The sequence below is a fragment of the Myxine glutinosa genome, chromosome 4 (assembly GCF_964187855.1).
Source record: "Myxine glutinosa chromosome 4, kmMyxGlut1.1, whole genome shotgun sequence".
Lineage (NCBI taxonomy): Eukaryota > Metazoa > Chordata > Myxini > Myxiniformes > Myxinidae > Myxine > Myxine glutinosa.
Genome location: NC_136264.1, coordinates 12,805,351 through 12,828,655, shown reverse-complemented (window position 1 = coordinate 12,828,655; position 23,305 = coordinate 12,805,351). Strand labels below are relative to the sequence as shown.

Genomic DNA, 23,305 nt, shown 5'->3' with positions numbered 1-23,305 from the left:
CCCCCTCTCCTCCTCTTAGGCACGTCCCGGGCCTACAACCTTTATTTAGTGTGACACGTAGGTGTAGTTCCCTCTACTTTTAACCTGACCCTGAGTGCGACAGTTTTAAAACATAAATAAATGTGTCCCGCTGCTCCATTGCACCCTGCCTAACAGACTTACGCCCACAGTTAACCGAATTGCGGAATGGTCTTCAAACTACACACTGACGGTGGGGAGCATTATTTACAATGACTCTGCTTTTATTTACAAGACTAACCCAGGACCTGTAATTGTTCTTTCTGGGGGGAGACAGTCTGCTCTGCATCGACGCACCATGAAAGCACCCAAAAACGCACCAATACACACCCAAGCACCAATCGGTGCAGTCACCATTGTTCAACACTGTTCAATGCATGTTCAATAATAAAAATAACCAAACAACCCCTAACCCTGCAGGTGATCTCTTGCTCTTCGGCTCCCTCTGCTGGCTATTACTATTTCTTCCAGTTGTTGTCTTTCTTCCATTTTCTTACTGGCGGCCTATTTGCAATAAAGCTTGCCCAAACGTGTCCATTTTATTTATTTTATTTATGGCCCACAGGGCCGACTACGTGTGGTTCACCTGTGGGGCATCGGTGCCCTGTGGCCAAGGTCCGCCAGCAAGATTTTGGGCCCTCATGGCCGGTTCCAGCAGAGGGGGCATGCCCCAACACATGGGGTCCATAAGTGGTGCTCGGCCACCGACATGTGGTCCATAATGTGGTGCATCGATGCAGACAGCTGGCTCTGGGAATTCCGGGCGCACAATGGAGGACTCACGCACGCTCCCCTCGGCGCCCAATGGCGCACAGGTCATGTGGGAGACAAAAGGGGAAAGACAAATGAGCGAGGGGTAAGGTCACAAGGGTACACGTCAATAAGGCAATGCAAGGCGAAATGCGTACGGAGAGCGAAATGAGAAAGCTCGTCCCTACCGTACGTCACCCACCCTGTCACCTACACTACCCTTGCCCTTACCCCATTTTTACAAAATCTACACATTTACAAATTCGTCACTACTGTCACGTCTTCCCCATATTTCCCTTACACCAAATTCGTCACCACAATCCCTCTAGCCAAAATTTGCCATCACCCAATTCATCATCAATCTTCATAAGGAGGAAGAGATGGAACACAAAGCACAATGTCACACCCACGTCATGATGCGTCTCACAATCCAAAACATTTGCATCAAAAAATAATTAAACAACCTGGCATGGTGTGGAGGTATGTCATCTCAGGTGAGTGGATGCAGATGGTGCGAGGAGATCCTTCATCCTATCTACCCTCTAAATGACTTTAACACTTTACACTACCCGGGGTCTCTCCCTGCCAATCCATTGGCCAACTTACACTATGGGTTCTAAAAACCAATTCCCATTGACCAAACTGTGGTGCTTCTCAATTTGGGGTCTCACTCCCCCGATTCATCTCCCGGTGCCCTTGCACAATTTCTGGGCTGCGACGTGTAGCTCTCCCAGCAGGTCTACCACCCTGCACACCTTCACCACTGCAGTTGCCATACGAGCTTACCTAGCTCCTCACCCTAACCTAACTAACTGGGGAAGGCCCCTCCTGGCTCTGTCACCCCACTCGGTGCCCTCTGGCACTGGGCTACCCGGGTCCATCCTCCGGATCCTCGGGCCCCATCCACAACAACTACTACCGGCTCCCAGAGCCCACCTGCGGCCTCACCTGGCCGACATCCTCACAGTGGTGGAGTGCCCAAACCAACTACACACACTAACAGGCTACACGCCCAGCCATTTCCACAACACTAATGCACCCATCCAATCATCATTCTTCCACCCGCACCACAGATGCCAATATCCAACCACAATTTACCTATACCCTCTACCTAACACTTACACTACCCGCCCCGGGTATCCGTGATGGGGGTCCACTCTTCCCCCATTCACACCTTCGCACCATCCACTCCACTCCATATTTTCCACCATACTTACTCCACGACCATCCATTCCAAGACTCCATATATTCCACACTCCATGTCTTCCACACAACCATTTATTCCATTCACCTGTTGGTGCACACCTGTGCACTCGCACCTGGTGCCACCTGCACCCTCCTCCTCTTCCTGGACCATTTGGTCAACACAACACCCATCACCTTCACTCACTCATACACTCATACACTGCTCCACACTCCTGTCCAGTTGCACACCTGTGCAATCACACCTGTTCAATCACACCTGTTTACCATACACTTCCAATCCTCAAACACACGGCATCATCTGAACTAACTACTCCCCTCTGAAACCTGCGCTTCCCAGTCGTCCCTTTAAACTATTGCGCTCCCACGTCATTATCATCCACACTAAACGACCTGCGTCCCCACTACAGGTATCAGTCACTAACTAAACCTTAACGTTACCTAATGTCATCTTCTAGGGCCCTACACACAATATCCTAACCCTCCCGGGCTAGTTTTCACTGCCATACACCCCATAAACCTAGTGCTCCTTTGCCCCCCCCTTTTTGTGAGGGATGGTGGATTTGCCATCCCACCACATCGGGGGTCTCTCACTATAAATTTTGCTCGTCCAAATTCAACAAATCAAAAATTTTCTATCCCAAAATTTCGAATCCAAAAACATTATCAGTATCACCATCATCACCGTCCACTCACTAGTGCCTCTCGGTGCGCCAATTCACTTCCACAGCACATCTTCGTAAAGCCGAGCAATGAATGCGGGTTGTTTGGTGCCGGCGGCTGGATGCTGGAGGAGGTGGAGGTATGAGATAGAAGGGAGACGAAGTGGGGACGAGGCAGCTTTGAGGAGGAGGAGGAGGAGGAGGAAGAGGAGGAGGAGGAAGAGGAAGAATTGGAGAAAGATGGTAGGGGGGGAGTGGAGATTTGAAATGGGAGGGGTTGGAGGGGAGGGGAGATTTGGGGGGGGGAGTTTAGAAAGTGGATGATTAATGAAAAACGAACATTTATTACAAACTTGGTTTATTGTGATTTTCAAGTCAGATCCGTTTAAAAATGTGGAAAAGGTGGAATGAAGGTGAGTTTAGAGCATGTAGAAAGGAAGGATTGTAAGAGATTGAATTTATTTTTGAAGTGGAATGAATTGAAGAGGAAATTGAAAAACGCCTTTTAAATAGGAAGAAAAACAGCGTGTTGTAATAAACCACTGAATAAAACACTGCAGGGTAAAGTTTAAACATATTTAAATAATATGTGAACAAAACCGTGAAAAACAATCTGTGAAAAGTCCCTAAGTGAGGACGTGGACTTGAGAAAGGGTTGAATAAGTATGGAGGAAACTCGAGTTGGAAAGGCTGGATAGGTGGAAGAAAAAGGTGATAAAGGGGGTGGGGCACAAGGCAAGACAAGGGTGTGAGAGAACAAGCACGTGTCCACGAGGAGAGAAAGGATTAATAAAGTAATTATTTTTATTTTTATTTTTTTTATATTTAAAACGTTAGACAAAGGGTAACATGTTTGTGGGAGGTAGGGGGAGAAAAGAAAATCAAAGAAACGAGCAAATACAGTGAAGGAAAGAATGACGGGGGGGGGGGGGGGTGGGAGGGGGGGAAGGGAGCCAAGAGAGACCAGGCCGCGCACGAGAAAAAAAAGAAAAGACTAATTAAACAAGTTTGCAATAATTACAAAACCAAAACTAACTAGATACACAGAATAAAACAGAAACTAACTAGTCTCGAACCATTCCTGGGTGCATTTTAAAGTGTGTTTGGGGTCATTGTCCTGCTGCAAGACCCATGACCTTCGACGGAGACCCAGCTTTCTGACACTGGGCTGCATATTGCGCTCCAAAATGTCTTGGTAATCTCCTTATTTCATGATGCCATGCACACATTCAAGGAACCCAGTGCCAGAGGCAGCACAGCAACCCCAAAACATCACTGAACCTACTCCATGTTTGACTGTGGGGAAGGTGTTGTTTTTTTTTTTTTTTAAGGAAGGCTTTAAAAGTTTCATTTTGTTTTCTGTAAACATAGAGATGATGTACTTTACCAAAAGCTCTAATTTGGTCTCATCTGTCCACAGGACATTCTCCCAGAAGGATTTTGGCCTGTTCAGGTGTGTTTTGGAAATCTCAAGTCAGGCTTTCTTATGTCTCTCTCTCAGCAGTGGGATCCTCCTGAGTCTCCTACCATAGAACCCCCTTCATTGAGTTGGCGATGGATGGTGCGAGTTGAAACTGCCGTACCTTATGTCTGAAGTTCAGCTTGAATCTGTTTGGCAGTTGATTGAGGTGCTTTCTCCACCATTCGAACAATCCTTAGCTGCAATCTTCGATCGAGTTTTCTCTTGCGGCCATGTCGAGGGAGGTTAGCTACAGTGCCATGGACCATAAACTTCCTGATAACATTGCGTACGGTGGACACTTACATCAACGTCTCTGGGGATGGACTTGTGACCTTGAGATTGTCCATGCTTAGCTACAATCTTGTCTGACCTCCTCAGACAATTCTCTGGTTTTCTTTCTTGTCTCCATGCTCATTGCGGTACACACAGCAACACAAAACAGAAGAATGACTCCTTTTCTCTTCTCAAACTTGTTGAATGAGTGATTTTTATATTGCAGGCACCTGCAACTCACCATAGGTGAGTTCAATTCGAAAGTAATGGAGATCACCTGCTTGAAATCTAATTATTTCTAACAACTTCTAAAAGGTGCCAATAATATTGTCCAGGGCATTTTAGGATTTCTGTGTGGAATAAGCTAAGATTTAGTGTTTTTTTTCAGCTTTTTTTGTTTTGTTCCACTGCAAACCCCAAAAATATAAATGTGGATACCAAAATATTTTTTACATTTCAACAATTTTCTGGAAGAAATGGTGCATTAGTTGAAAAAAGTGCAAGGGCGCCAATATTTTTGGCCACGACTGTATGTATAATGATGTAATAATGTGGGCGAGGCATATTGATCGACGTCACAACGGCGAAGTGTCGTTCTAGTTTAGTGTTTTGATTTATTGTGAATGATTTAGATGCCAAAGCACAAGCCCTGAAATGTCTCTTTCCCTGTACTTCTGTCCAAATTGCTGTCCCAAATATTTTGATGAAAAAGACTCCATGATGCTACCACACCAATGGCACTGTTATGGAGGTACATCACGGAAATACTTTGAAGTAGGTAAAGTTTTAACAACTCCCTTGTACCTTCTAAAAAAAATTCCCCCAGAACAAGTCGACCCCCTTCTTGCAAGTCTGCAATATGCAGCCCATGAACTACCCTCGTATGTTTTTTCTGATGCTTCTTGGGGCTGTAAAAATGTTTTTTTTGATCATTGGATTGTGGGATAACGTAACAATTTGTGTCCATGAGGACTATAATGTTAAGCGACAAGTTTTTGTTCATTTATTAGGGAGTAACTTTGGGTTATTAGGTAATTTGTTTAAAAACATAAATCCTCATACCGCGCATGAAACTGGCATGTGTTTGTGAACAGCACGTTTTGTGTTCCACCAGGTAAAACGTTCTAACAAATGTGTTGGTAATTGCTGATATTCTCAGCTATCATGGGAATGGATGATTGTGTTCAACAGCTGTTCCACCTTTTGCTATTTTTCTTCTGTGCAGTTTCGAGGGCAACAGTCGTGCCAGATGTCACGCCACGGATCCTAGATGCGGAGGCCCTGCACCTTCCGAACGCACTTCCAAAACGGACTTTTAGCCCTCGTCGTCATGACCACACACAAGCTGGTGTTGAAGGAGCCGCAGGATTGATAGGGTCTCTGGGAGAAAGGACAAGTGAAATGGGACAACCAGAATGCAGGTTGCAGCATGACCTGCCATCACCGAAGAACGATGCTGTGTCAAACACACAAATGGATGCTTCCCAGCTGCAAACAACACGTGCGGGCAATGAAGAAAAATCTTCACAGTTTGGTGCTTCATATGGAAGGCTGAAGCCTAAATTTGGTTTGAAAGACGAACCGTTTGGTCAGACTCTTGTGGACTCGACACCTTGTGCCGAATCAAAATGTGCAAGCTTTTTCACAACTACACCATCTAAACCCTCTGGGACAGTTTCTGAGTGTCGGAAAGTTCATAAACTCACACCGACCAAGAAAACGCCTCCTATTGCAGCTCATCTGAGTTTCCTGGTCTACTCCCAAACTTCGAAGGCGACATTGCAAGCTTCATGTCCGGACAACAAACTGGAAAGTAAAAAATGCAGGAAACGGTTGGGACATGACGTGTGCTCAGGCCACGTTGTGGAGGGTTCTCAAACGTGTGGTGATCGCAGATTTAGAAAAAGCAGATTGGCAGCCAGCGAGGCACGCTTGAGACCGCATTATGGAGCTGGAGGCTTTTCAAGACCCAGCGTCATGACGCTGGTCACCATGTTTCAAGGGGACACCACCGAGCCGCTCACAGCAGACATGTATGTATGTGCAGGGTGATGTGTTTGTGGTTTTTGTTAACTATATCTAAATATGATGTCCAACAATTAATTCTGTTCTTCCTTGTTTTCAATCGTGAATGCAATCTGTTTGTTTACTTCCACATGTTCAATTGTTCTCCCATGAATGACTATCCAATGTAGTTCTTCCTGCGCATTGTCTTAGGTGGCAGATTTCCTCCATCTTGCATCGCTATCATGCTATTGTATTAGGCTTGGTGCATATTGTGTATTTTGCTAAATGTGTACACGGTCCGTTCGTTGATTGTGCAAACGTTAAAATCTGCCAAATCGCCACAAAAAAAACATTTAGTCCAATGCAAGTTGAATATTTTTCCAAGAATAGTTACGTTAAAAAACAACAACCGGTAAATGTAGTATGACGTTGAAACAACATGGCGGTGATCAAAAATTATTTGTAGGTCCCACCTCTCTTCACTCTGCCCAGCGCCGGAGGGAACTGATATGATGCGTGTGGGCACGGGCAGCTTGCGTATTAAATAAAGAAACCTGCGTATCACTTGTTCAGAAATTATGTTCGTAATGTATCTTGAAGTGTTTTTCTGTAGATGCTCTTCTGAAGTCCCACAGCTGAAACGATTTGTCATTTTCAAATATTGCCGCCATCTCTTGTATTGCCGCCATCTGCTTTATTGCTGAGATCGGCCACTGAAGCTTGCACATAAGTGATCAGTCCAGGTGCTAGTGCTATTACAGGTATGTGTTCAAATCCAGCTTAAAGCCACACTATTAATGACAGAGTATCAAGTACATCATGTCAAACCTTGTGTAAGAGTACACGGATATGTCTTGTCCTAGTATAATAAGTGGAGGTTGTGTGGCTGTCGCTATGTCGCCTTTATTCTCTCGGTGATTGGACCTTGGCATTGGCCAATTGGGTGTGGCCGTTTTTCTCAGAATTGTTATTAGTGTCTATTGTTATCGTGTCTATACACATCGGCAAGCAATCGTCCATCTAGGTGGTGTGGCGTCTTTATCACACACTCTCCTCACCTCATGTTCTTACTCACCTCGTGTTTACTCACCTCGTGACTTATCTTATTCTTCTTGATTCTTACATCTTCGACAGCGTGGTAATTACAATATTGGTGATAACTATATTGATCGCGGTGTTGTCCTTGACAATTTTGCATTTCTTTGACTCCCCGGGCACTAAGCAGCCATCCATGTTGCCAAGAAAAATTGTCCGGTATTACAAATCATCTTCCTTTATCTTGTGAGATGGAGGACTATTCTTGGGGACTATGATATGTTGTGATCAATAAACTTTCAAACTTTTTCGCAAATGACCAAAATTATGAAGTGCATTTCCAAGCATGTGCCGCAGCACATTGCCCGCCGAAAGTGCAACAGGAGGACTACCCACACCGTTTGTGTGTGCATGATATATATATATATATATATATATATATATATTGTTACGGTCCGCGGATTAGATGTTATTTACCGAGCGGAGGCACCGCGGCCGAACAGTTTTTCCCCGACTCACCTGATTCACCCAGACGTTGGCCGTATCGCGCCACAGCTATTCAATATGGAAACCTCTAAAGCGACCGAATGTAAAGAGGAAGAAGAAGAAGAAGACGTACGGAGGAATAACAGGTTTTATTAATTATTTTCACAAGCCAAAGCAAAGAGAGCAGTTGGTTATATACAGAAAATGGAAGGAGCAGGCACACAGTGAAATCTTTAGCTTACCTATTCAAGCTTAATTAATAAACCCCAGGACAACGTTAAAGACAGACGGACGATCACACTTACACGGGGAAATGCAGGCAGGAATGAATGGCTTGGAGATGGGTGGCTTTTAGAGGCAAGGAAGGTTCAGCGGGTACTGGGCACGGTCGGGCCAGAAGGCACCGCCGTCAAGAAGCCGAGCTTTGGTCCCAAACTGCGCGGGCGAAGTTCCTTTCTCTGTACTGCTGCCTCGTGCGCTCCTTGCGTTGCTCCGGTCCGCTTTTCCTGCAGCGCGGCACGTTTCACGGCGGCTCGGTCACACCTGCTCGTCTCCAGCGCATCTCCTGGACCCATCTCCGTAAAAGCTCATCTCTCATCTCAGCTCATCTCGTATCTGCTTGGGAGCGTCCCGCGGCGGGTTATTTAGGCCCCGCCCTTCACCCTTTTCGAACCTTCCCCAAACGTTCTCTCTCCGCCCTCTCAAGCCAAACCCCTTGTTCTGGGTTGGATGAGCGGGGCCGACTTACTCCTCCCCTCTATGACGAGGTGGAGACCCGCCTTTCTTCTTCGGCGTTACCTCGTGCGTAATGGAGTCAAATGCAGCAAAGTGGACGGCAGATGAAAATGCAGTAAAGTGCCTAAAGAGGCAATTGCAGCAAAGTGGCGAACCTGGCACTTGGAAGCTGCCATGGGGCGTCAGAGGGCCTACTCTTATTTAATTCGGTGCAATGAAGAGTCAAACTAGTGGGAAACACATCCTTAGCCTACACAGAGAATAGGGGACTAACTATTTAAAAGGATATATCGTGTCCTGTGTGTAGGTTTATGGAATTAACTAAGAGGACGAGCTGCGACCATTCTTTACATTACGAGGGTCAGTTACACACAACAAAACCATACTTTTCACATTCGTTACACTTTCTCAAAATTGTTACACTTCTCAAATCCGTTACACTTCTCAAATCCGTTACACTATATATATATATTGTTACAGATGACGTCATGTTGTCCGCTCATTAGGTTGGAGAACCAGATTACAGATACCATTATTAGTAACTCCCAACCGCAACCAGGTCGACTCCATATGATGAGTGGATACCAGAGATAACGTCACCGCGTGGCAGGCGGTGCGTATCGCTCCCAGCAAGGTGCAGCAGCAGCTGTATGGGACACCTTGCTGGCGGTTCTCCACTGATGATATGAAGGTCGCATAGTGACTGATATATATATATATATATATATATATATATATATTATATATATTATATATTATATATATATATATATATATATATATATATATATATATATATATATATATATATATATATATATATATATATATATATATATATATATATTACACTACTGGTCAAAAGTTTTAGAACACCTCAATTTTTCCAGTTTTTATTGAAATTTACGCAGTTTCATGTCTCAATGTTCTCTGAAATTAAACATAGAACAAATAAACAATTGGAGATAAAAAGAAATCATAGAATCATTTTGTTTAACAAAATTTTATTTAAATTTTTGACTCTGCAAAGTAGCCACCTTTTGCAGATATAACCACCGAACACACTCGTGGCATTCTTTCTACAATGGAAATCAAATATTGTTCGGGAAGTTCTTCCCAACACTGTTGCAGACGTTTCCACAAATGTGTTGCACTTGTAGGTTGATTTGCTTTCACCCTTCTATCCAGTTCATCCCAAACCAGCTCGATGGGGTTTAAGTCTGGAAACTGTGCTGGCCATTCCATGATTTGAAGTCTAGCGTCTTGTTCTTTTCCTCGCAGGTATTTTAGACATAGCCTGGAGGTGTGTTTAGGGTCATTATCTTGCTGTAGCATGAACCCATGACCAACTCGGCGTATACCAGAGGGTATTGCATGGTGCTGCAAAATGCTGTGGTAGCCCTTTTGGTTCAGGGTGCCAGTCAATCTGTGCAAGTCGCCGACTCTGGATCCAGCAAAAGAGCCCCAGACAATCACGCTTCCTCCTACATGTTTGACAGTTGGTGTCACACTGAGGAACCATCCTTTTGCCTCCTCGATGACGAACAAAAACCCTGCTTGATGAACCAACGATTTCAAGTTTTGATTCATCGGTCCATAAGACCTTCTTCCAGTCTTCAGTAGTCCACTGGCGGTGCTTCATGGCCCAGGCAAGCCTCTTTTTCTTATTTTGTCATCTTAGCAATGGCTTTCTTACTGCCACTCGACCTGTCAAACCTGCAGCTCGAAGTATTCACTTCACAGTTGAAATGGAGACTTGCTTACTTCGACCAGTGTTAAGCTGTGCTTGAAGCTGTTGTCCTGTGAGCCGCCAATCACGCAAGCTGTTGACTCTCAGAAACTTGTCTTCTGATTTTGTTGTGGCTTTGGGTCTGCCAGACCTCTTCCTGTCAGAGTTTCCTCCAGTTGTCCAAATAATGCCTCAGAGGGTGTAATAACAGTCTGTTCCAATACTGCTTTTATACAGACAGGGGGTTTGTAATCAAGTAATCAGCAGAGGTTGGGACACCTGTATGAATTGTTTGCATCAACTTTCAAGGTTTAATTTACTTACATTGCTGCAGAACATCTGTAATTTGTTAACCCATTACTTGTTCCCTGAAGAAGGCCTTTTTTTTACAATATAACTGCAATTTATATTATTTTCCCGTTTTTGCTAAACTAAACTTGTTTTTTTAACCTCGAGCAGTTTACGGCTTCCCTTTGTACCATTTACAGGTTATTCACTGGACTTGAATTGCTTGAATTTCAATAAAAACAGGAAAAATTGAGGTGTTCTAAAACTTTTGACTGGTAGTGTATATGTATATAATTATGTATATATGTATATATGTGTATTTGTGTGCTGTTTCTAGCCACTGACTGACGATATAAATGTTTAGTACTTTCTAGGTGGGGTGGAAAGTTGAAATTTTGCTTGCTGATCTAACTCAAAACGATTGTCCCAGGAGAAATAAACCCCCCCCCCCCCCAAAAAAAAAACAAATTTCCGTACACTAAAATATCTGCGAATAATGGTTGGCCGGTGCAGACTCCCTCTGCTCATGGTGGGTCACGTGACACACGGCAATGGAATTGACACTGGAGCTGTTTGTAAGGCAACGGTAACAAGTGTCTCTTCTACCTCTTATTTTATAACTTTTCCTATATTTGCATTAAAATTACTGCAGCTGTAAACTTTAAAAAAAGATCTTGCTATAATCGCTAATTATGGTTCCTGGAGGGAGGCATTAAGTGTTTAGTCTTGGTATCCTCCGTGGCATCCTGCTTTTTGGAAAAAAAAAAAAAAAAAAAAATATTGAAAGCGTATTTTTCATTTTGAGGCAGTATTTCAAGTGATACCAATTGGCTAATATTGTATTAAAAGTTGGCTATACCGGGAACAATGAGCGATCTCGGATTGCAGCCCTGGAGTTCTTGCTTTAATTGAGTTTCTGAGCTGCTTGCAGAATGCAACTAAAATCCACACCAAATCTACACAAGGAAACTAGATGCTGGTGGAGGCCATTCGGCCCAGCATGCCTGCGCCACGACGCCAGACCAAATATATCGTTCAGAACGACGCAATTTCATTGGGGGAATCGGGAGGAATGTGGATGAGACAATGTCGCATGCCCAGACATCCCAAGGGTGTGAAAAAAACTAGAGCTTCCAGTGAAGCAGAACTCAACTAAACTGACTGGACAAGTTGACAGTTGACAGACGACGGACGCCGGAGGGTTCAGTATGTGATGAACTCAACTGGACGGTGGTCCAGTTGAGTTAAAAATGGGGGAATATATTTATTTTTATTATTTAAATAAGAAATTTTTTCCCCAGGGAGAGGGAGTGGGCGAAGGTGGTTCTTGAGTAAGAAACGCACAACATCAACCGCTACATTTATTTGTCGATGTGTTTTTATTTTTACAGAAGTGACGAAATGAATGTAGATCCATGCAAAACCCTGAACTTCAGTGAAATAGACGATGGAACGATTGAAGAAGACGAAAATATTATTGTAGAGATCTTGCCAGTTCTGACCCCAACTGAACGGATCGTCAATGATGAGCGTGACTTCCAGTCTCTGGAGCAGAGACAGGACTGTAAACCTGTAAAGCCTCTCTCAGTTCCTTCCCCAGAGAGGTTGGATGTATCACTATCGCAACGAGAACAGCCTTTGCGAGAGGATGCGCCGTCTACCGAGCTGGAAGATACTTTGCATGGAGGCCGTGCGTCCTCTGTGGTGGACAATGCACAGCATGGTGATGATGCACCTCAAATGCAAAATGGGCAGCAAAGGGCTGCTGGATCTTTGCTGGAGGATGCTCAGGAGAGAGTTAGTTTGGATCACCTTTTGAAGCAAGAGCAACAGGTGAATGATTCATCGATCCCACTAAAGGTTGACTTGCAGGATGAGGAAACGGAAAAACTTCAACAAAAGGATGAAGCAACTTCCCTCCTGCATGATGAGCAGTGTGAGGATGGTGAGAGTTGTGCGACTGCAGATGGCACTACTGATTTTGACCAGCAGAACCTGCATGAACCTATAACCCCTAAGGTAAGTGTGCTTTTGACATTTTTGGGATTGAAGATTGATTGTTGTGGGAATTTCCATATGAGTAGCGTGTGTATGTATATGTATATATATATATATATAATTATTTTTCTCCTTGTGGCCTCGCAGTTGGATGTGCAAGAAAAGCTTTTCCTGATTGCTGATGAACTGCTGCACACAGAGGAGGCATATGTGCAGAGATTAAACCTGCTGCATAAGGTATAACGAAATAGTGTTTACTTTACTCATGGGCTTATCCCTCCTTCCCTTGCCCCCGAGTTTAATAATGTTGCACTTTGTAGTGTTGTTTTGTTGTTGTTGTTTTTTCCACCACTGCATTCTTTAAAAAAAACAAAATTGAAATCTTTCACATTATCTCGTGCACAGCAGCACAGTTTGTAACGTGTTGCAACTGATAAACAGTGATGTCTATATTGGGAAATGCAGCTCTCGTTTTGATGCAAATTAAAATATGATGCGTCTTGCATCGTTATCGTATGCTTCTTGATGCGGACTTTGGAAAAGGGGTGCATGGTAGAACAGATTTTTATCACAAGTATTGAACCTTCGGCTGAATTCAAAATTGTCTTTGGATTCGATTCCGTGATACCCAAAATGGGTAGGTCATCATGTGCTGGTACCCTGGCAAAATTCCCTGCTAGCCTCTAATTTTCACTACTTGCTGTGAATGCGAGTTCTGCGATGTCGATTATGGTGCAGGCATGGTGGATAAAACGGTTGCCTCGTGTCCCAATTTCCTTGTGCATGAACTTTCCACGTTTTATTTACTGTGAGACCATTGTGTGTTTGCCATTGTGTTCAGGTGTTCTATGCTGACCTCCTGGAAGAAGCACGAGAAAAAGGGTTGTATCCAGTGGAGACTGTGATCGGTATTTTCTCCAACATCTCGTCAATCCACAGCCTACACCAAGACTTCCTGCTTCCTCAGCTGGAGAGCCGTATGCAGCACTGGTGAGACTCTTCTTAATAACACTACGAAGCATGTGAAAATGCAAAGCCTGTCCGCGTCCCTTTGTATTCAGTCGTTCAGTCGTCGTCTTCTTCCGTATGCTCAAAATAACGAAAATAGTTTTAAAAAAAAGAAAAAAAAAAGATGTTACACAACCTTGACCTTTGACCTTTGACCTTTTCATCGAAAAAAACCAAAAACAACCTGCGTGTTGCTTTTGATTTGTGAACCAACTGAGTGACCCAATATGCAAATCCTTAAAATTTCAGGTCAATCGGATGAAAATTGACGATTTTATGTGATGGTGACCTTTGACTTTTTGACTCGATTCATTATTAATTTACCTTCGCCATATAATCATAATAAAGCTTTGTTGAAAATTTGATGACGAAACTCAAATGGGAAATTGAAATTTCAGGTCAATTGGATGAAAAATGATTCTGTGATGCTGACCTTTGACCTTTTGACCTATTAACAAAATTCCTAATTTTCCTTCTCTGTATTATCATGATCGAGCTTTGGTGAAAAATTTATGACAATAGCTCAAATGTTTAAAAAAACGTTACGGCCCAGACAGACACGCAAACTCTCACGCAAACTCTCACGCAAACTCTCACGCAAACTCTCACGCAAACTCTCACGCAAACTCTCACGCAAACTCTCACGCAAACTCTCACGCAAACTCTCACGCAAACTCTCACGCAAACTCTCACGCAAACTCTCACGCAAACTCTCGCACACACTCTCACGCACACTCTCTCACGCACACTCTCTCACGCACACTCTCTCACGCACACTCTCTCACGCACACTCTCTCACGCACACTCATGCACACTCTCTCATGCACACTCTCTCACGCACACTCTCTTCACGCACACTCTCTCTCACGCACACTCTCTCACGCACACTCTCTCACGCACACTCTCACACACACTCTCATGCACACTCTGTCACGCACAATCACCCACACACTCTCAAACTCGCACACTCTCAAACTCGCACACTCTCAAACTCGCACACTCTCAAACTCGCACACTCTCAAACTCGCACACTCTCAAACTCGCACACTCTCACACTCGCACACTCTCACACTCGCACACTCTCACTCGCACACTCTCACTCTCAAACTCGCACACTCTCAAACTCGCACACTCTCAAACTCGCACACTCTCAAACTCGCACACTCTCACACTCGCACACTCGCACACTCGCACACTCTCACACACGCACACTCTCACCCACACACTCAAACTCGCACACTCTCAAACTCGCGCACACTCAAACTCGCACACTCGCACACTCTCAAACTCGCACACTCTCAAACTCGCACACTCTCAAACTCTCACACTCGCACACTCTCACACTCGCACACTCTCACACTCGCTCACTCAGAAGTGATTACAATACCCCGTCTCCTGCTGCATAGAGGACGGGCTAATGCACTAGATTGAAGTCAACGGCACGCCATCGCAAATCTCCATGCTTACCACCTAAAGCGAAGTTGAAATATGGCAAACCATTCCACCAGGAATGACCCAATATCTAATTTTGAGTTAAAAAATATCTTCTGTTTTGACGCTTGTGACGCCAAGACCCACACACTAGGGCATGAGCCGCGAGGAGGGAGGGGCGGGGGGGGGGGCACGTCCAAAATAATTGTTACATATTCCATGCATTGTTGCACCTTCTTTGCATGTGGTGATCATAACTACCAAGATTGGTGAATTTCTGCCCAACCATTTAGGAGAAGACGGCATGATGGACGGACAGACACAGAGCCGATTACAATACCCCAACAGTTTTTTAAGCCTCTTTAAAATCCTCTATCTATTCGGTCATGACATCCTTCATCCTTCAGACAGGTAGAATGCCGCCTCTACCTTGGAAAAAGCTTCAGACCTTGGAAAAAGAAAAATCACAAACTGGTGAAACACTTGGAACATGTCTTTCAATCCTGACAAATCTCATAATCTCACCACTTCTCTCTGAAAGGACTGTCTGGCACTAGCAGCCCCCCCGCTCCCTTGCCCATCCCCATCTACTTTCTTAACAATCCTTTTGAGGAAGTTCAGTCACTCAAACTTCCTGGATCTCACTATCAGGCATGATCTTTCTTGGGCAAACCATATTTCAAAGTTGTCATCCAAAGCCTGCCATCGACTGGGCATCCTCCGTTGTACCAAGTCCTTCCTTGGCACACCTGAACTCCTATCCACCTGCAAGGCCTTCATCCACAGCTTGATGGTGTGGTACTCTCCCCCTCTGGGCTGGCTCCCCTGCCTCACACCTTCCTCAGCTTGATGCTGTGGAAACCAAGGGTTATCGGAATCTCACACAATGAAGCGGTCTCTATGGGCCTATCACTTCGCCATCACAGACAAGTCGGTGGCTTGTCTTCCACCGACTGCTTTCATCACGGACAAGCTATTTTTGTTTCATGTCTCCGCTGACTCAGTCATCGGTGGCATTATGTTTTCAGGTTGTCCGTCCGTGCAAGTATCTATAATGATGCAAGGATGAACTGATTTGATTATGGCGGTAAGAGGTCAAAGGTCAAAGGTCACAAGTCCTAATAATTCTGTTTGAGCTAACTTGTGACCAGTGAAGGGATTTTGGCCAAACTTGGTACAAGTACACATTATGATGCAAAGATGAACTGAATTGATTTTGACGTCAAAGGTCAGAGGTCACGTCAGGTAATAATGCGATACTTGAGAACAGCTGAAGGGATGGAAATAAAACTTGTAACAAGTATGTATAAAGATGTAATAATGTGATCAGAGGCATATCAGTCGACGTCACGTCGTCGAAGGGTGCCTTTCTAGTTTAACTCTGGCATTGTAGCGGCTACCGCTGGGTTTACACAATCGCCTTGCACCTACCAAGGACGCGGAGCGATCACCATGCCGGGCTCGTCCAGGACGCCCGGGCAGGCCCGCTCTCAACTTGCCAGGACGCCCGGCCACGCCCCCTCTCGCCTTTCCCGGGCAAACGCTCCGGGATAATGTGTGTATATATATTGCTGCCCGATAAACGGGCTTTTCAGAGTACCCGAGTTGTTTTGTGACAATAAAGAAACTCGGACGAATTCCAGCTTTTTGTCGCGTCCATTCTTCCGATTGACGTGGGAGCACGGCTCCTACATTGGTGACCTACCGACATGGACACGGCAGTCGCCCTCAAACTGCCTACCTTCTGGGAGGCTCACGTGGCGATTTGGTTCGCCCAGGCGGACTCCCTGTTCGCCCTGCGAGGCATCACGGCCGACGACACCCGCTTCCACCATGTGGTAGCAGCGCTCGGTTCAGCCACCGCAGCCCGCGCCCTGAGCCTCCTCGAGAGCCCGCCAGCCGTTAACAAATATGGCGCGATTAAAAAGCTCCTCCTCGACGCTTTCGCACTCTCATCGGCGGAACGCGCACGGCGCCTGCTCGACCTGCCCGAGCTCGGCGACACGCACCCGTCCGAGCGAATGGACTTCATGCTTTCGCTGCTCGGCGAGCACTCTCCGGCATTCCTGTTCCGGGAGCTGTTCCTCCGTCAGCTGCCCAGCCCGGTACACCTCGCCCTGGCGAGCACGACGATCACGGATCCCCGCGCCCTCGCCAGGGAAGCCGACAAGATATCCGCGGCAGGCCAACGCATTGCAGCAGCGACCTGGGGCCCACCGCCGTCCGACGCAACGCCCATGGCGCCCGAGCACCCGGCACGGTCGACGACCAAACTGCCGACACAATTGGCGGCCGCTACGCCGAGCCGACCACCTCCAGCACGACGACAGGGGCCTCCACCTGACCAAGCATGGTGTTACTATCATGCCAGGTTCGGACAGAAGGCCCGGACATGCCGACCCCCATGCACCTTCGGCAGGCCGGGAAACGGCCGGGCCGGCGTTCATTACCAGCCATGAGCGCCGGCAACACGGGAAACTTACTTTTCATCACGGACAAAGCGTCCGGACGGCGCTTCCTGTGCGACACCGGCGCCCAACTGAGCGTCATACCCGCCTCTGATCAGGACAGGCAGTCTGCGGTTTGCGGCCCCTCCTTGGTTGCGGCCAACGGATCGGCCATCCACACCTTCGGCCCGCGCAACGTCACCCTCTGCTTCGGCGGCCAACGCTTTACTTGGACGTTTGTAACCGGAAGCGAGCCCATGGCTCTGCTAGGCGCCGACTTCCTCTGCGCACACGGACTGCTGGTGGACGTCCAATGGCGTCGCCTCATCAACGCCGAAACCTTCAGCTCCCTGGTATGCACATTGAGCAGCTCCGCTCCGATCGGGCTGGCATGCACCCTCCCGACGGCGAACGCGTTTGCTCGCCTGCTCACGGAGTTCCCGGCCCTCACGCGGCCGACGTTTTCGGCCGTCGCGGTACGACATGGGATCGAGCACCACATACCAACCATGGGCCCGCCGGTCTACGCCAGAGCCCACCGCCTCGACCCAGCCAAGCTCGCCGTGGCCAAAGCCGAGTTCGACGCTTTGGAACACCTCGGCATCGTGCGGCGCTCCGATAGCGCGTGGGCTTCGCCACTACACATCGTCCCAAAACCAGGGGGCGGCTGGCGCCCATGTGGCGACTACCGCCGCCTTAACGACGCTACCACCCCCGACAGGTATCCGATCCCGCACATCCAAGACTTCTCCGCCCGTCTGGCAGGACGGGTCATTTTTTCAAAAATCGATCTAATACGGGGATATCACCAGGTACCTGTCAGGGCGGCCGACGTCCCTAAAACGGCCGTCATCACACCGTTCGGCTTGTTCGAATTCCTGCGGATGCCATTTGGCCTCAAGAACGCGGCTCAGGCGTTCCAGCGCTTGATGGACGGCGTGCTGCGTGACCTGCCGTTCCTCTTCGTTTACCTGGACGACATCCTCGTCGCCAGCACGTCCCGGGCCGCGCACCTCCTCCACCTCCGAACCCTGTTCGGGCACCTCAGCGAGCACGGCCTCATCGTCAACCCGGCCAAATGCCACTTCGGCACGACGGCCGTTGATTTTTTGGGCCACCACATCACCAAGAACGGGGCCGTGCCGCTGCCAACCAAGGTCGAGGCCATCACCACGTTTCCGCGTCCCCGCTCCATAAAGGCCCTGCAGGAATTCCTGGGAATGGTGAATTTCTATCACCGCTTCGTGCCCCGTGCTGCTCAACTCATGCGGCCCCTCTACGAAGCCCTCCGGGGCAAGCCGGCCAAGCACGACGTCGTCTGGTCCGCAGCAATGGACGCGGCCTTCAACAGCTCAAAGCGGGCCCTCGCCGACGCAACACTGCTCGCTCACCCGGTGCTCAACGCTCCCATCGCCCTCACCACGGATGCCTCCGACTACGCGGTGGGTGCCGTACTTGAGCAATGGGTGAACGGGGTTTGGCAGCCACTCGGTTTTTTCAGCCGGCAGCTCCGGCCGAACGAGCTCAAATACAGCACGTTTGACCGGGAGCTCCTCGGTCTACACCTGGCCGTTCGCCATTTCCGCCACCTCCTGGAGGGCCGACCCTTCACGGCGTTCGTCGACCACAAGCCGTTGGTTTACGCAATGGCCAAGGTCACGGAGCCGTGGTCGGCCCGCCAACAGCGCCACCTCTCCGCCGTGTCGGAGTTTACCACAGACATCCGGCACGTCGCCGGCAAAGACAGCGCCGTGGCCGACTGTCTTTCTCAGGCCAGCGTGAACGCGGTCCACCTCGGCGTGGACTTCGCGCTTATGGCGGCGGACCAAACCACCGACACCACGGTGCAAGCCCTCCGGGCGGCGGACACGGGCCTCCGCCTGGCAGACATCCCCTTCGCGGACACTGTCCTGCTCTGCGACGTCTCCCAAGGCCAGCCTCGCCCCATCGTGCCCGTTACCTGGCAACGCCGCATCTTCACCTCCCTCCACGGCCTTTCCCACCCGGGCCGGAAAGCTTCCCAGAAGCTGGTGTCGGCGCGATTCGTCTGGCACGGCCTTCGACGGGACGTCCGCGATTGGACCAGCACCTGCACAGCCTGCCAACAGGCCAAGGTCCACCGACACACCCAGGCCCCGCTGGCACCTTTCACCGTGCCCGAACGACGTTTCGACCACGTCAACGTGGACCTGGTGGGCCCCCTCCCCCCATCACGGGGGTTCACGCACCTGCTCACCATGGTGGACAGGACCACCAGGTGGCCGGAGGCCGTTCCCCTCGTCTCCACCACCACCGCCGACGTGGCGCAGGCTTTCATCGCCACCTGGGTCGCCCGCTTCGGCGCACCGGCGGACATCTCGTCGGACCGCGGACCGCAGTTCACCTCCGAGCTGTGGGGCGCGGTCGCCCGCAACCTGGGGGTCAAGCTTCACCATACTACGGCCTACCACCCCCCAAGCCAACGGGTTGTGCGAGCGATTCCACCGCTCCATGAAGGCCGCGCTCATGGCCGGCCTTCAGGACGGCGGTTGGGCCGACCGGCTGCCGTGGGTCCTTTTGGGCCTCCGCACGGCCCCCAAGGAGGACCTCCGGGCATCCACCGCCGAGCTTGTCTACGGCCAGGCGCTACGCATCCCGGGCGAATTCGTGCCCGACGCTACCAGTCCCTGGTCCGCAGCTCACCAGCGCTCGGACCTCCAGGAGGCCGCCCGACGGTTTGCCCCCGTGCCAACGTCCCACCACGGTGACCCCCAGTCCTACGTCCCCCCAGCGCTTCGCACAGCGGAGTACGTTTTTGTGCGTCATGACTCATGACGCACATCGGGGGCCACTCCGGCCGCCGTACGACGGACCCTTCCGGGTCCTGCGATGGGACGACAAGTCGTTCGTCATCGACATCGGCGGCAGGTCGGACCGGATTGCGGTGGACCGCCTCAAGCCGGCGCACGTGGACATCGACCGACGGCCACGGTTGGCCCTTCCGCCGCGGTGAGGCCGCCCCCCGTCCACGGTGCCCCCAACTCGACCGCCCACCACCACACCGGACCCCCCCCCCCCACGACCCGCCAGGGGTCGCTTCGGCCGGGTCATCAGGACCCCCCTTAAATTGACCCTGCCGGTGCAAGTCGATTCTGGGGGGACGTGTGTAGCGGCTACCGCTGGGTTTACACAATCGCCTTGCACCTACCAAGGACGCGGAGCGATCACCATGCCGGGCTCGTCCAGGACGCCCGGGCAGGCCCGCCCTCGACTTGCCAGGCCGTGGCCAGGACGCCCGGCCACGCCCCCTCTCGCCTTTCCAGGGCAAACGCTCTGGGATAATGTGTGTATATATATTGCTGCCCGATAAACGGGCTTTTCAGAGTACCCGAGTTGTTTTGTGACAATAAAGAAACTCGGACGAATTCCAGCTTTTTGTCGCGTCCATTCTTCCGATTGACGTGGGAGCACGGCTCCTCCAGCATGAAATTTAAAAACAAGTTGATGGAATATGGATGTGGAATCGGAAGGCTTTTGAAGCTTTTAATGAATTTGTCACTCAGGCAATCGATCTGTGATTTATTTTTATTTTTTTGTATACAAGATCGAGGCTCGTGTAAGAGCCAACATCAATCAGAAAAAAAAAAGAGACCCACAAAACATACAATAAAGGGAGCGGGAGACAAGATGGGGAGAGAGATGGAAGCACACAAGAACAACAGCAGAGAACAGGGACATCGGAAGATCTGTGGGAGGGAGAGGGCTTGGGGGGAGGAGCCGTGGTTGAGGTATAAAACACATGGACACTGCAAGAACTTCCAGGAAAGAAGTTGGTATTTCGAAAAAGTGGATCTGGGGTGAATTAACGGGGGTAGAAAAGATCAAGGTTTTGGATGAGGAAAGATAAGAGATGGTGGTGAACAGATGTTTTAAAGACCTGGAGGGAGGAGTGGGATTGAAGAGAGTGAGGGAGTTTGTTCCAAAGGCGGGAGTAAAGAGGAATGAAGAAGTGAAGGTGAGCAGAGAGTCTTGATTTTGGCAGTTTAACCATAAGAGGGTGGCTGGCAGATCTTGTGCGATCTGTAGGAATATTTGGGGGACAGAGCACAGATAGAGCTGGGGGAGCAAGGCCGGAGAGGAGTTGGTCGAAGACAGAAAGACCACCAACCTTCCTGCGGTGAGTGAGTGAAAGGCCCTCGGAGTTAGCTTCATCGCGAGAGATTCCAATGATTCTGAAAGCTTTGGTTTCAACAGCGTGAAGCCGAGCCAGGTGTGAGGCAGGAGCACCGGCCCAGAGGGGGGAACAGTATTCCATTGAGCTGCGGATGAAAGCCTTGTATGTGGTGAGGAGCTCAGGTGTGCCAAGGAAGGACTTCACACGACGGAGGATGCCCAGTCGGTGACTGGCTTTGGAGGCCAGATTGGAAATGTGGTTTTCTCAGGAAGGATCATGGCAGATAGTGAGACCCAAAAGCTTGAGTGACAGAACTTCTTGGAGAGGATTGTTGAGAAAGTAGATTGGAGGGTTGTCCAGTCGGTCTTTTCTGAGACATAGTGAGAGCGTGAGATTTGTCAGGATTGAAAGACATGTTCCACTTGTTTGCCCAGTCTGTGATTTTGTCCAGGTCTGCAGAGAGTGAGGAGGCTGCAGACTGCCGATCTGAGGGATGAGGAATGGAGCGGCAGAGAGTAGAGTCATCAGCAAAGAGATAGAGAGGATTTTCAAGAGTCAGAGAGATCATTAATGAAGACCAGAAAAAGCACAGGGCCCAGAACACTGCCTTGGGGAACTCCAGCCTGAACAGGAAGAGGAGATGAGAGAAACCCATTCAGGGCCACACGTTGACTACGACTAGAGAGGAAGTCCGCAAGCCATGCGTGGAGATTTCCATGGAAACCATAGGAGAGTTTGGTGAGCAGAGCGGGGTGCCAGACCGTATCGAAGGCACGTGGCAACAGTATCAGGTGGACTATCAAGATGTGTTGCGTTGATTAAATAAGATATAAAAATAAAATATAAGACATAAAAATAAAATAAGATATAAAATAAGATAACGAGAAGCTTCAAAAGGTTGTGATTTTTACAAAAGAAAATATACTTTTGTCGTGACGATTAAAGCGGTGTTGTAGTTGATTTGGAACACCGAACGAGTTGTTCCAATGTTGTGTGCAGTATGTACCTTGCTGTTTCATGTTGACCTGCATCACCAGGAATGAGACTCCACGTATTGGGGACATACTGCAAAACCTGGCACCATTTCTCAAGCTATATGGGGAGTACGTGAAAAACTTTGACAGAGCCATGGGCCTGGTGAATACATGGTTAGAGCGTTCTTCATCCTTCAAAGCTACAATTCAAAGAATCCAGGTAATTTGTTTGTCATTTCAGGTGTTGAATGATTGAGGACATTTCGTATCGGTTAATACCTCAAGTTTGCCTTGCTTGAGTTGCATTGATTCATTCACATGTACCAATAATATTGTTTTTTAAATCCTTGTTTTTATGTAATTATTTGTTTTTTGGAACTTGTCGTGTTTTACAAGCTACCTGTACAAAAAAAACAAAAAAAAAACGCGTGTGTCCGTGTTCATTCTAAACTAAAGGGTTCCTGTTATAGAATTGAAATAAAAAATGGTAGCGTTGGAAAGCTAATACTGCAATTGATTTGCTTGGTTGGAAAGCTAATACTGCGATCGATTTGTTTGGTTGGAAAGCTAATGCTGGAATTGATTTGCTTGGTTGGAAAGCTAATACTGTAATTGATTTGCTTGGTTGGGAAGCTAATACTGTAAT

The 23,305-nt window shown here is 48.3% G+C and overlaps 1 protein-coding gene across 3 annotated transcripts in view; it reads left to right on the top strand.

Moving 5' to 3' along the window:
* The window catches only part of LOC137424441 (uncharacterized), a 106,252-nt gene that overhangs the window by 39,557 nt on the left and 43,390 nt on the right, over positions 1 to 23,305 (top strand). For all 3 annotated transcript variants that reach the window (XM_068111901.2, XM_068111904.2, XM_068111903.2), the window contains exons 2-6: positions 5,594 to 6,401; positions 12,040 to 12,667; positions 12,794 to 12,883; positions 13,488 to 13,636; positions 22,723 to 22,879. In XM_068111901.2, coding sequence (XP_067968002.2) covers positions 5,594 to 6,401; positions 12,040 to 12,667; positions 12,794 to 12,883; positions 13,488 to 13,636; positions 22,723 to 22,879 — 1,832 coding nt within the window. The remainder of the gene's footprint in view (positions 1 to 5,593; positions 6,402 to 12,039; positions 12,668 to 12,793; positions 12,884 to 13,487; positions 13,637 to 22,722; positions 22,880 to 23,305) is intronic.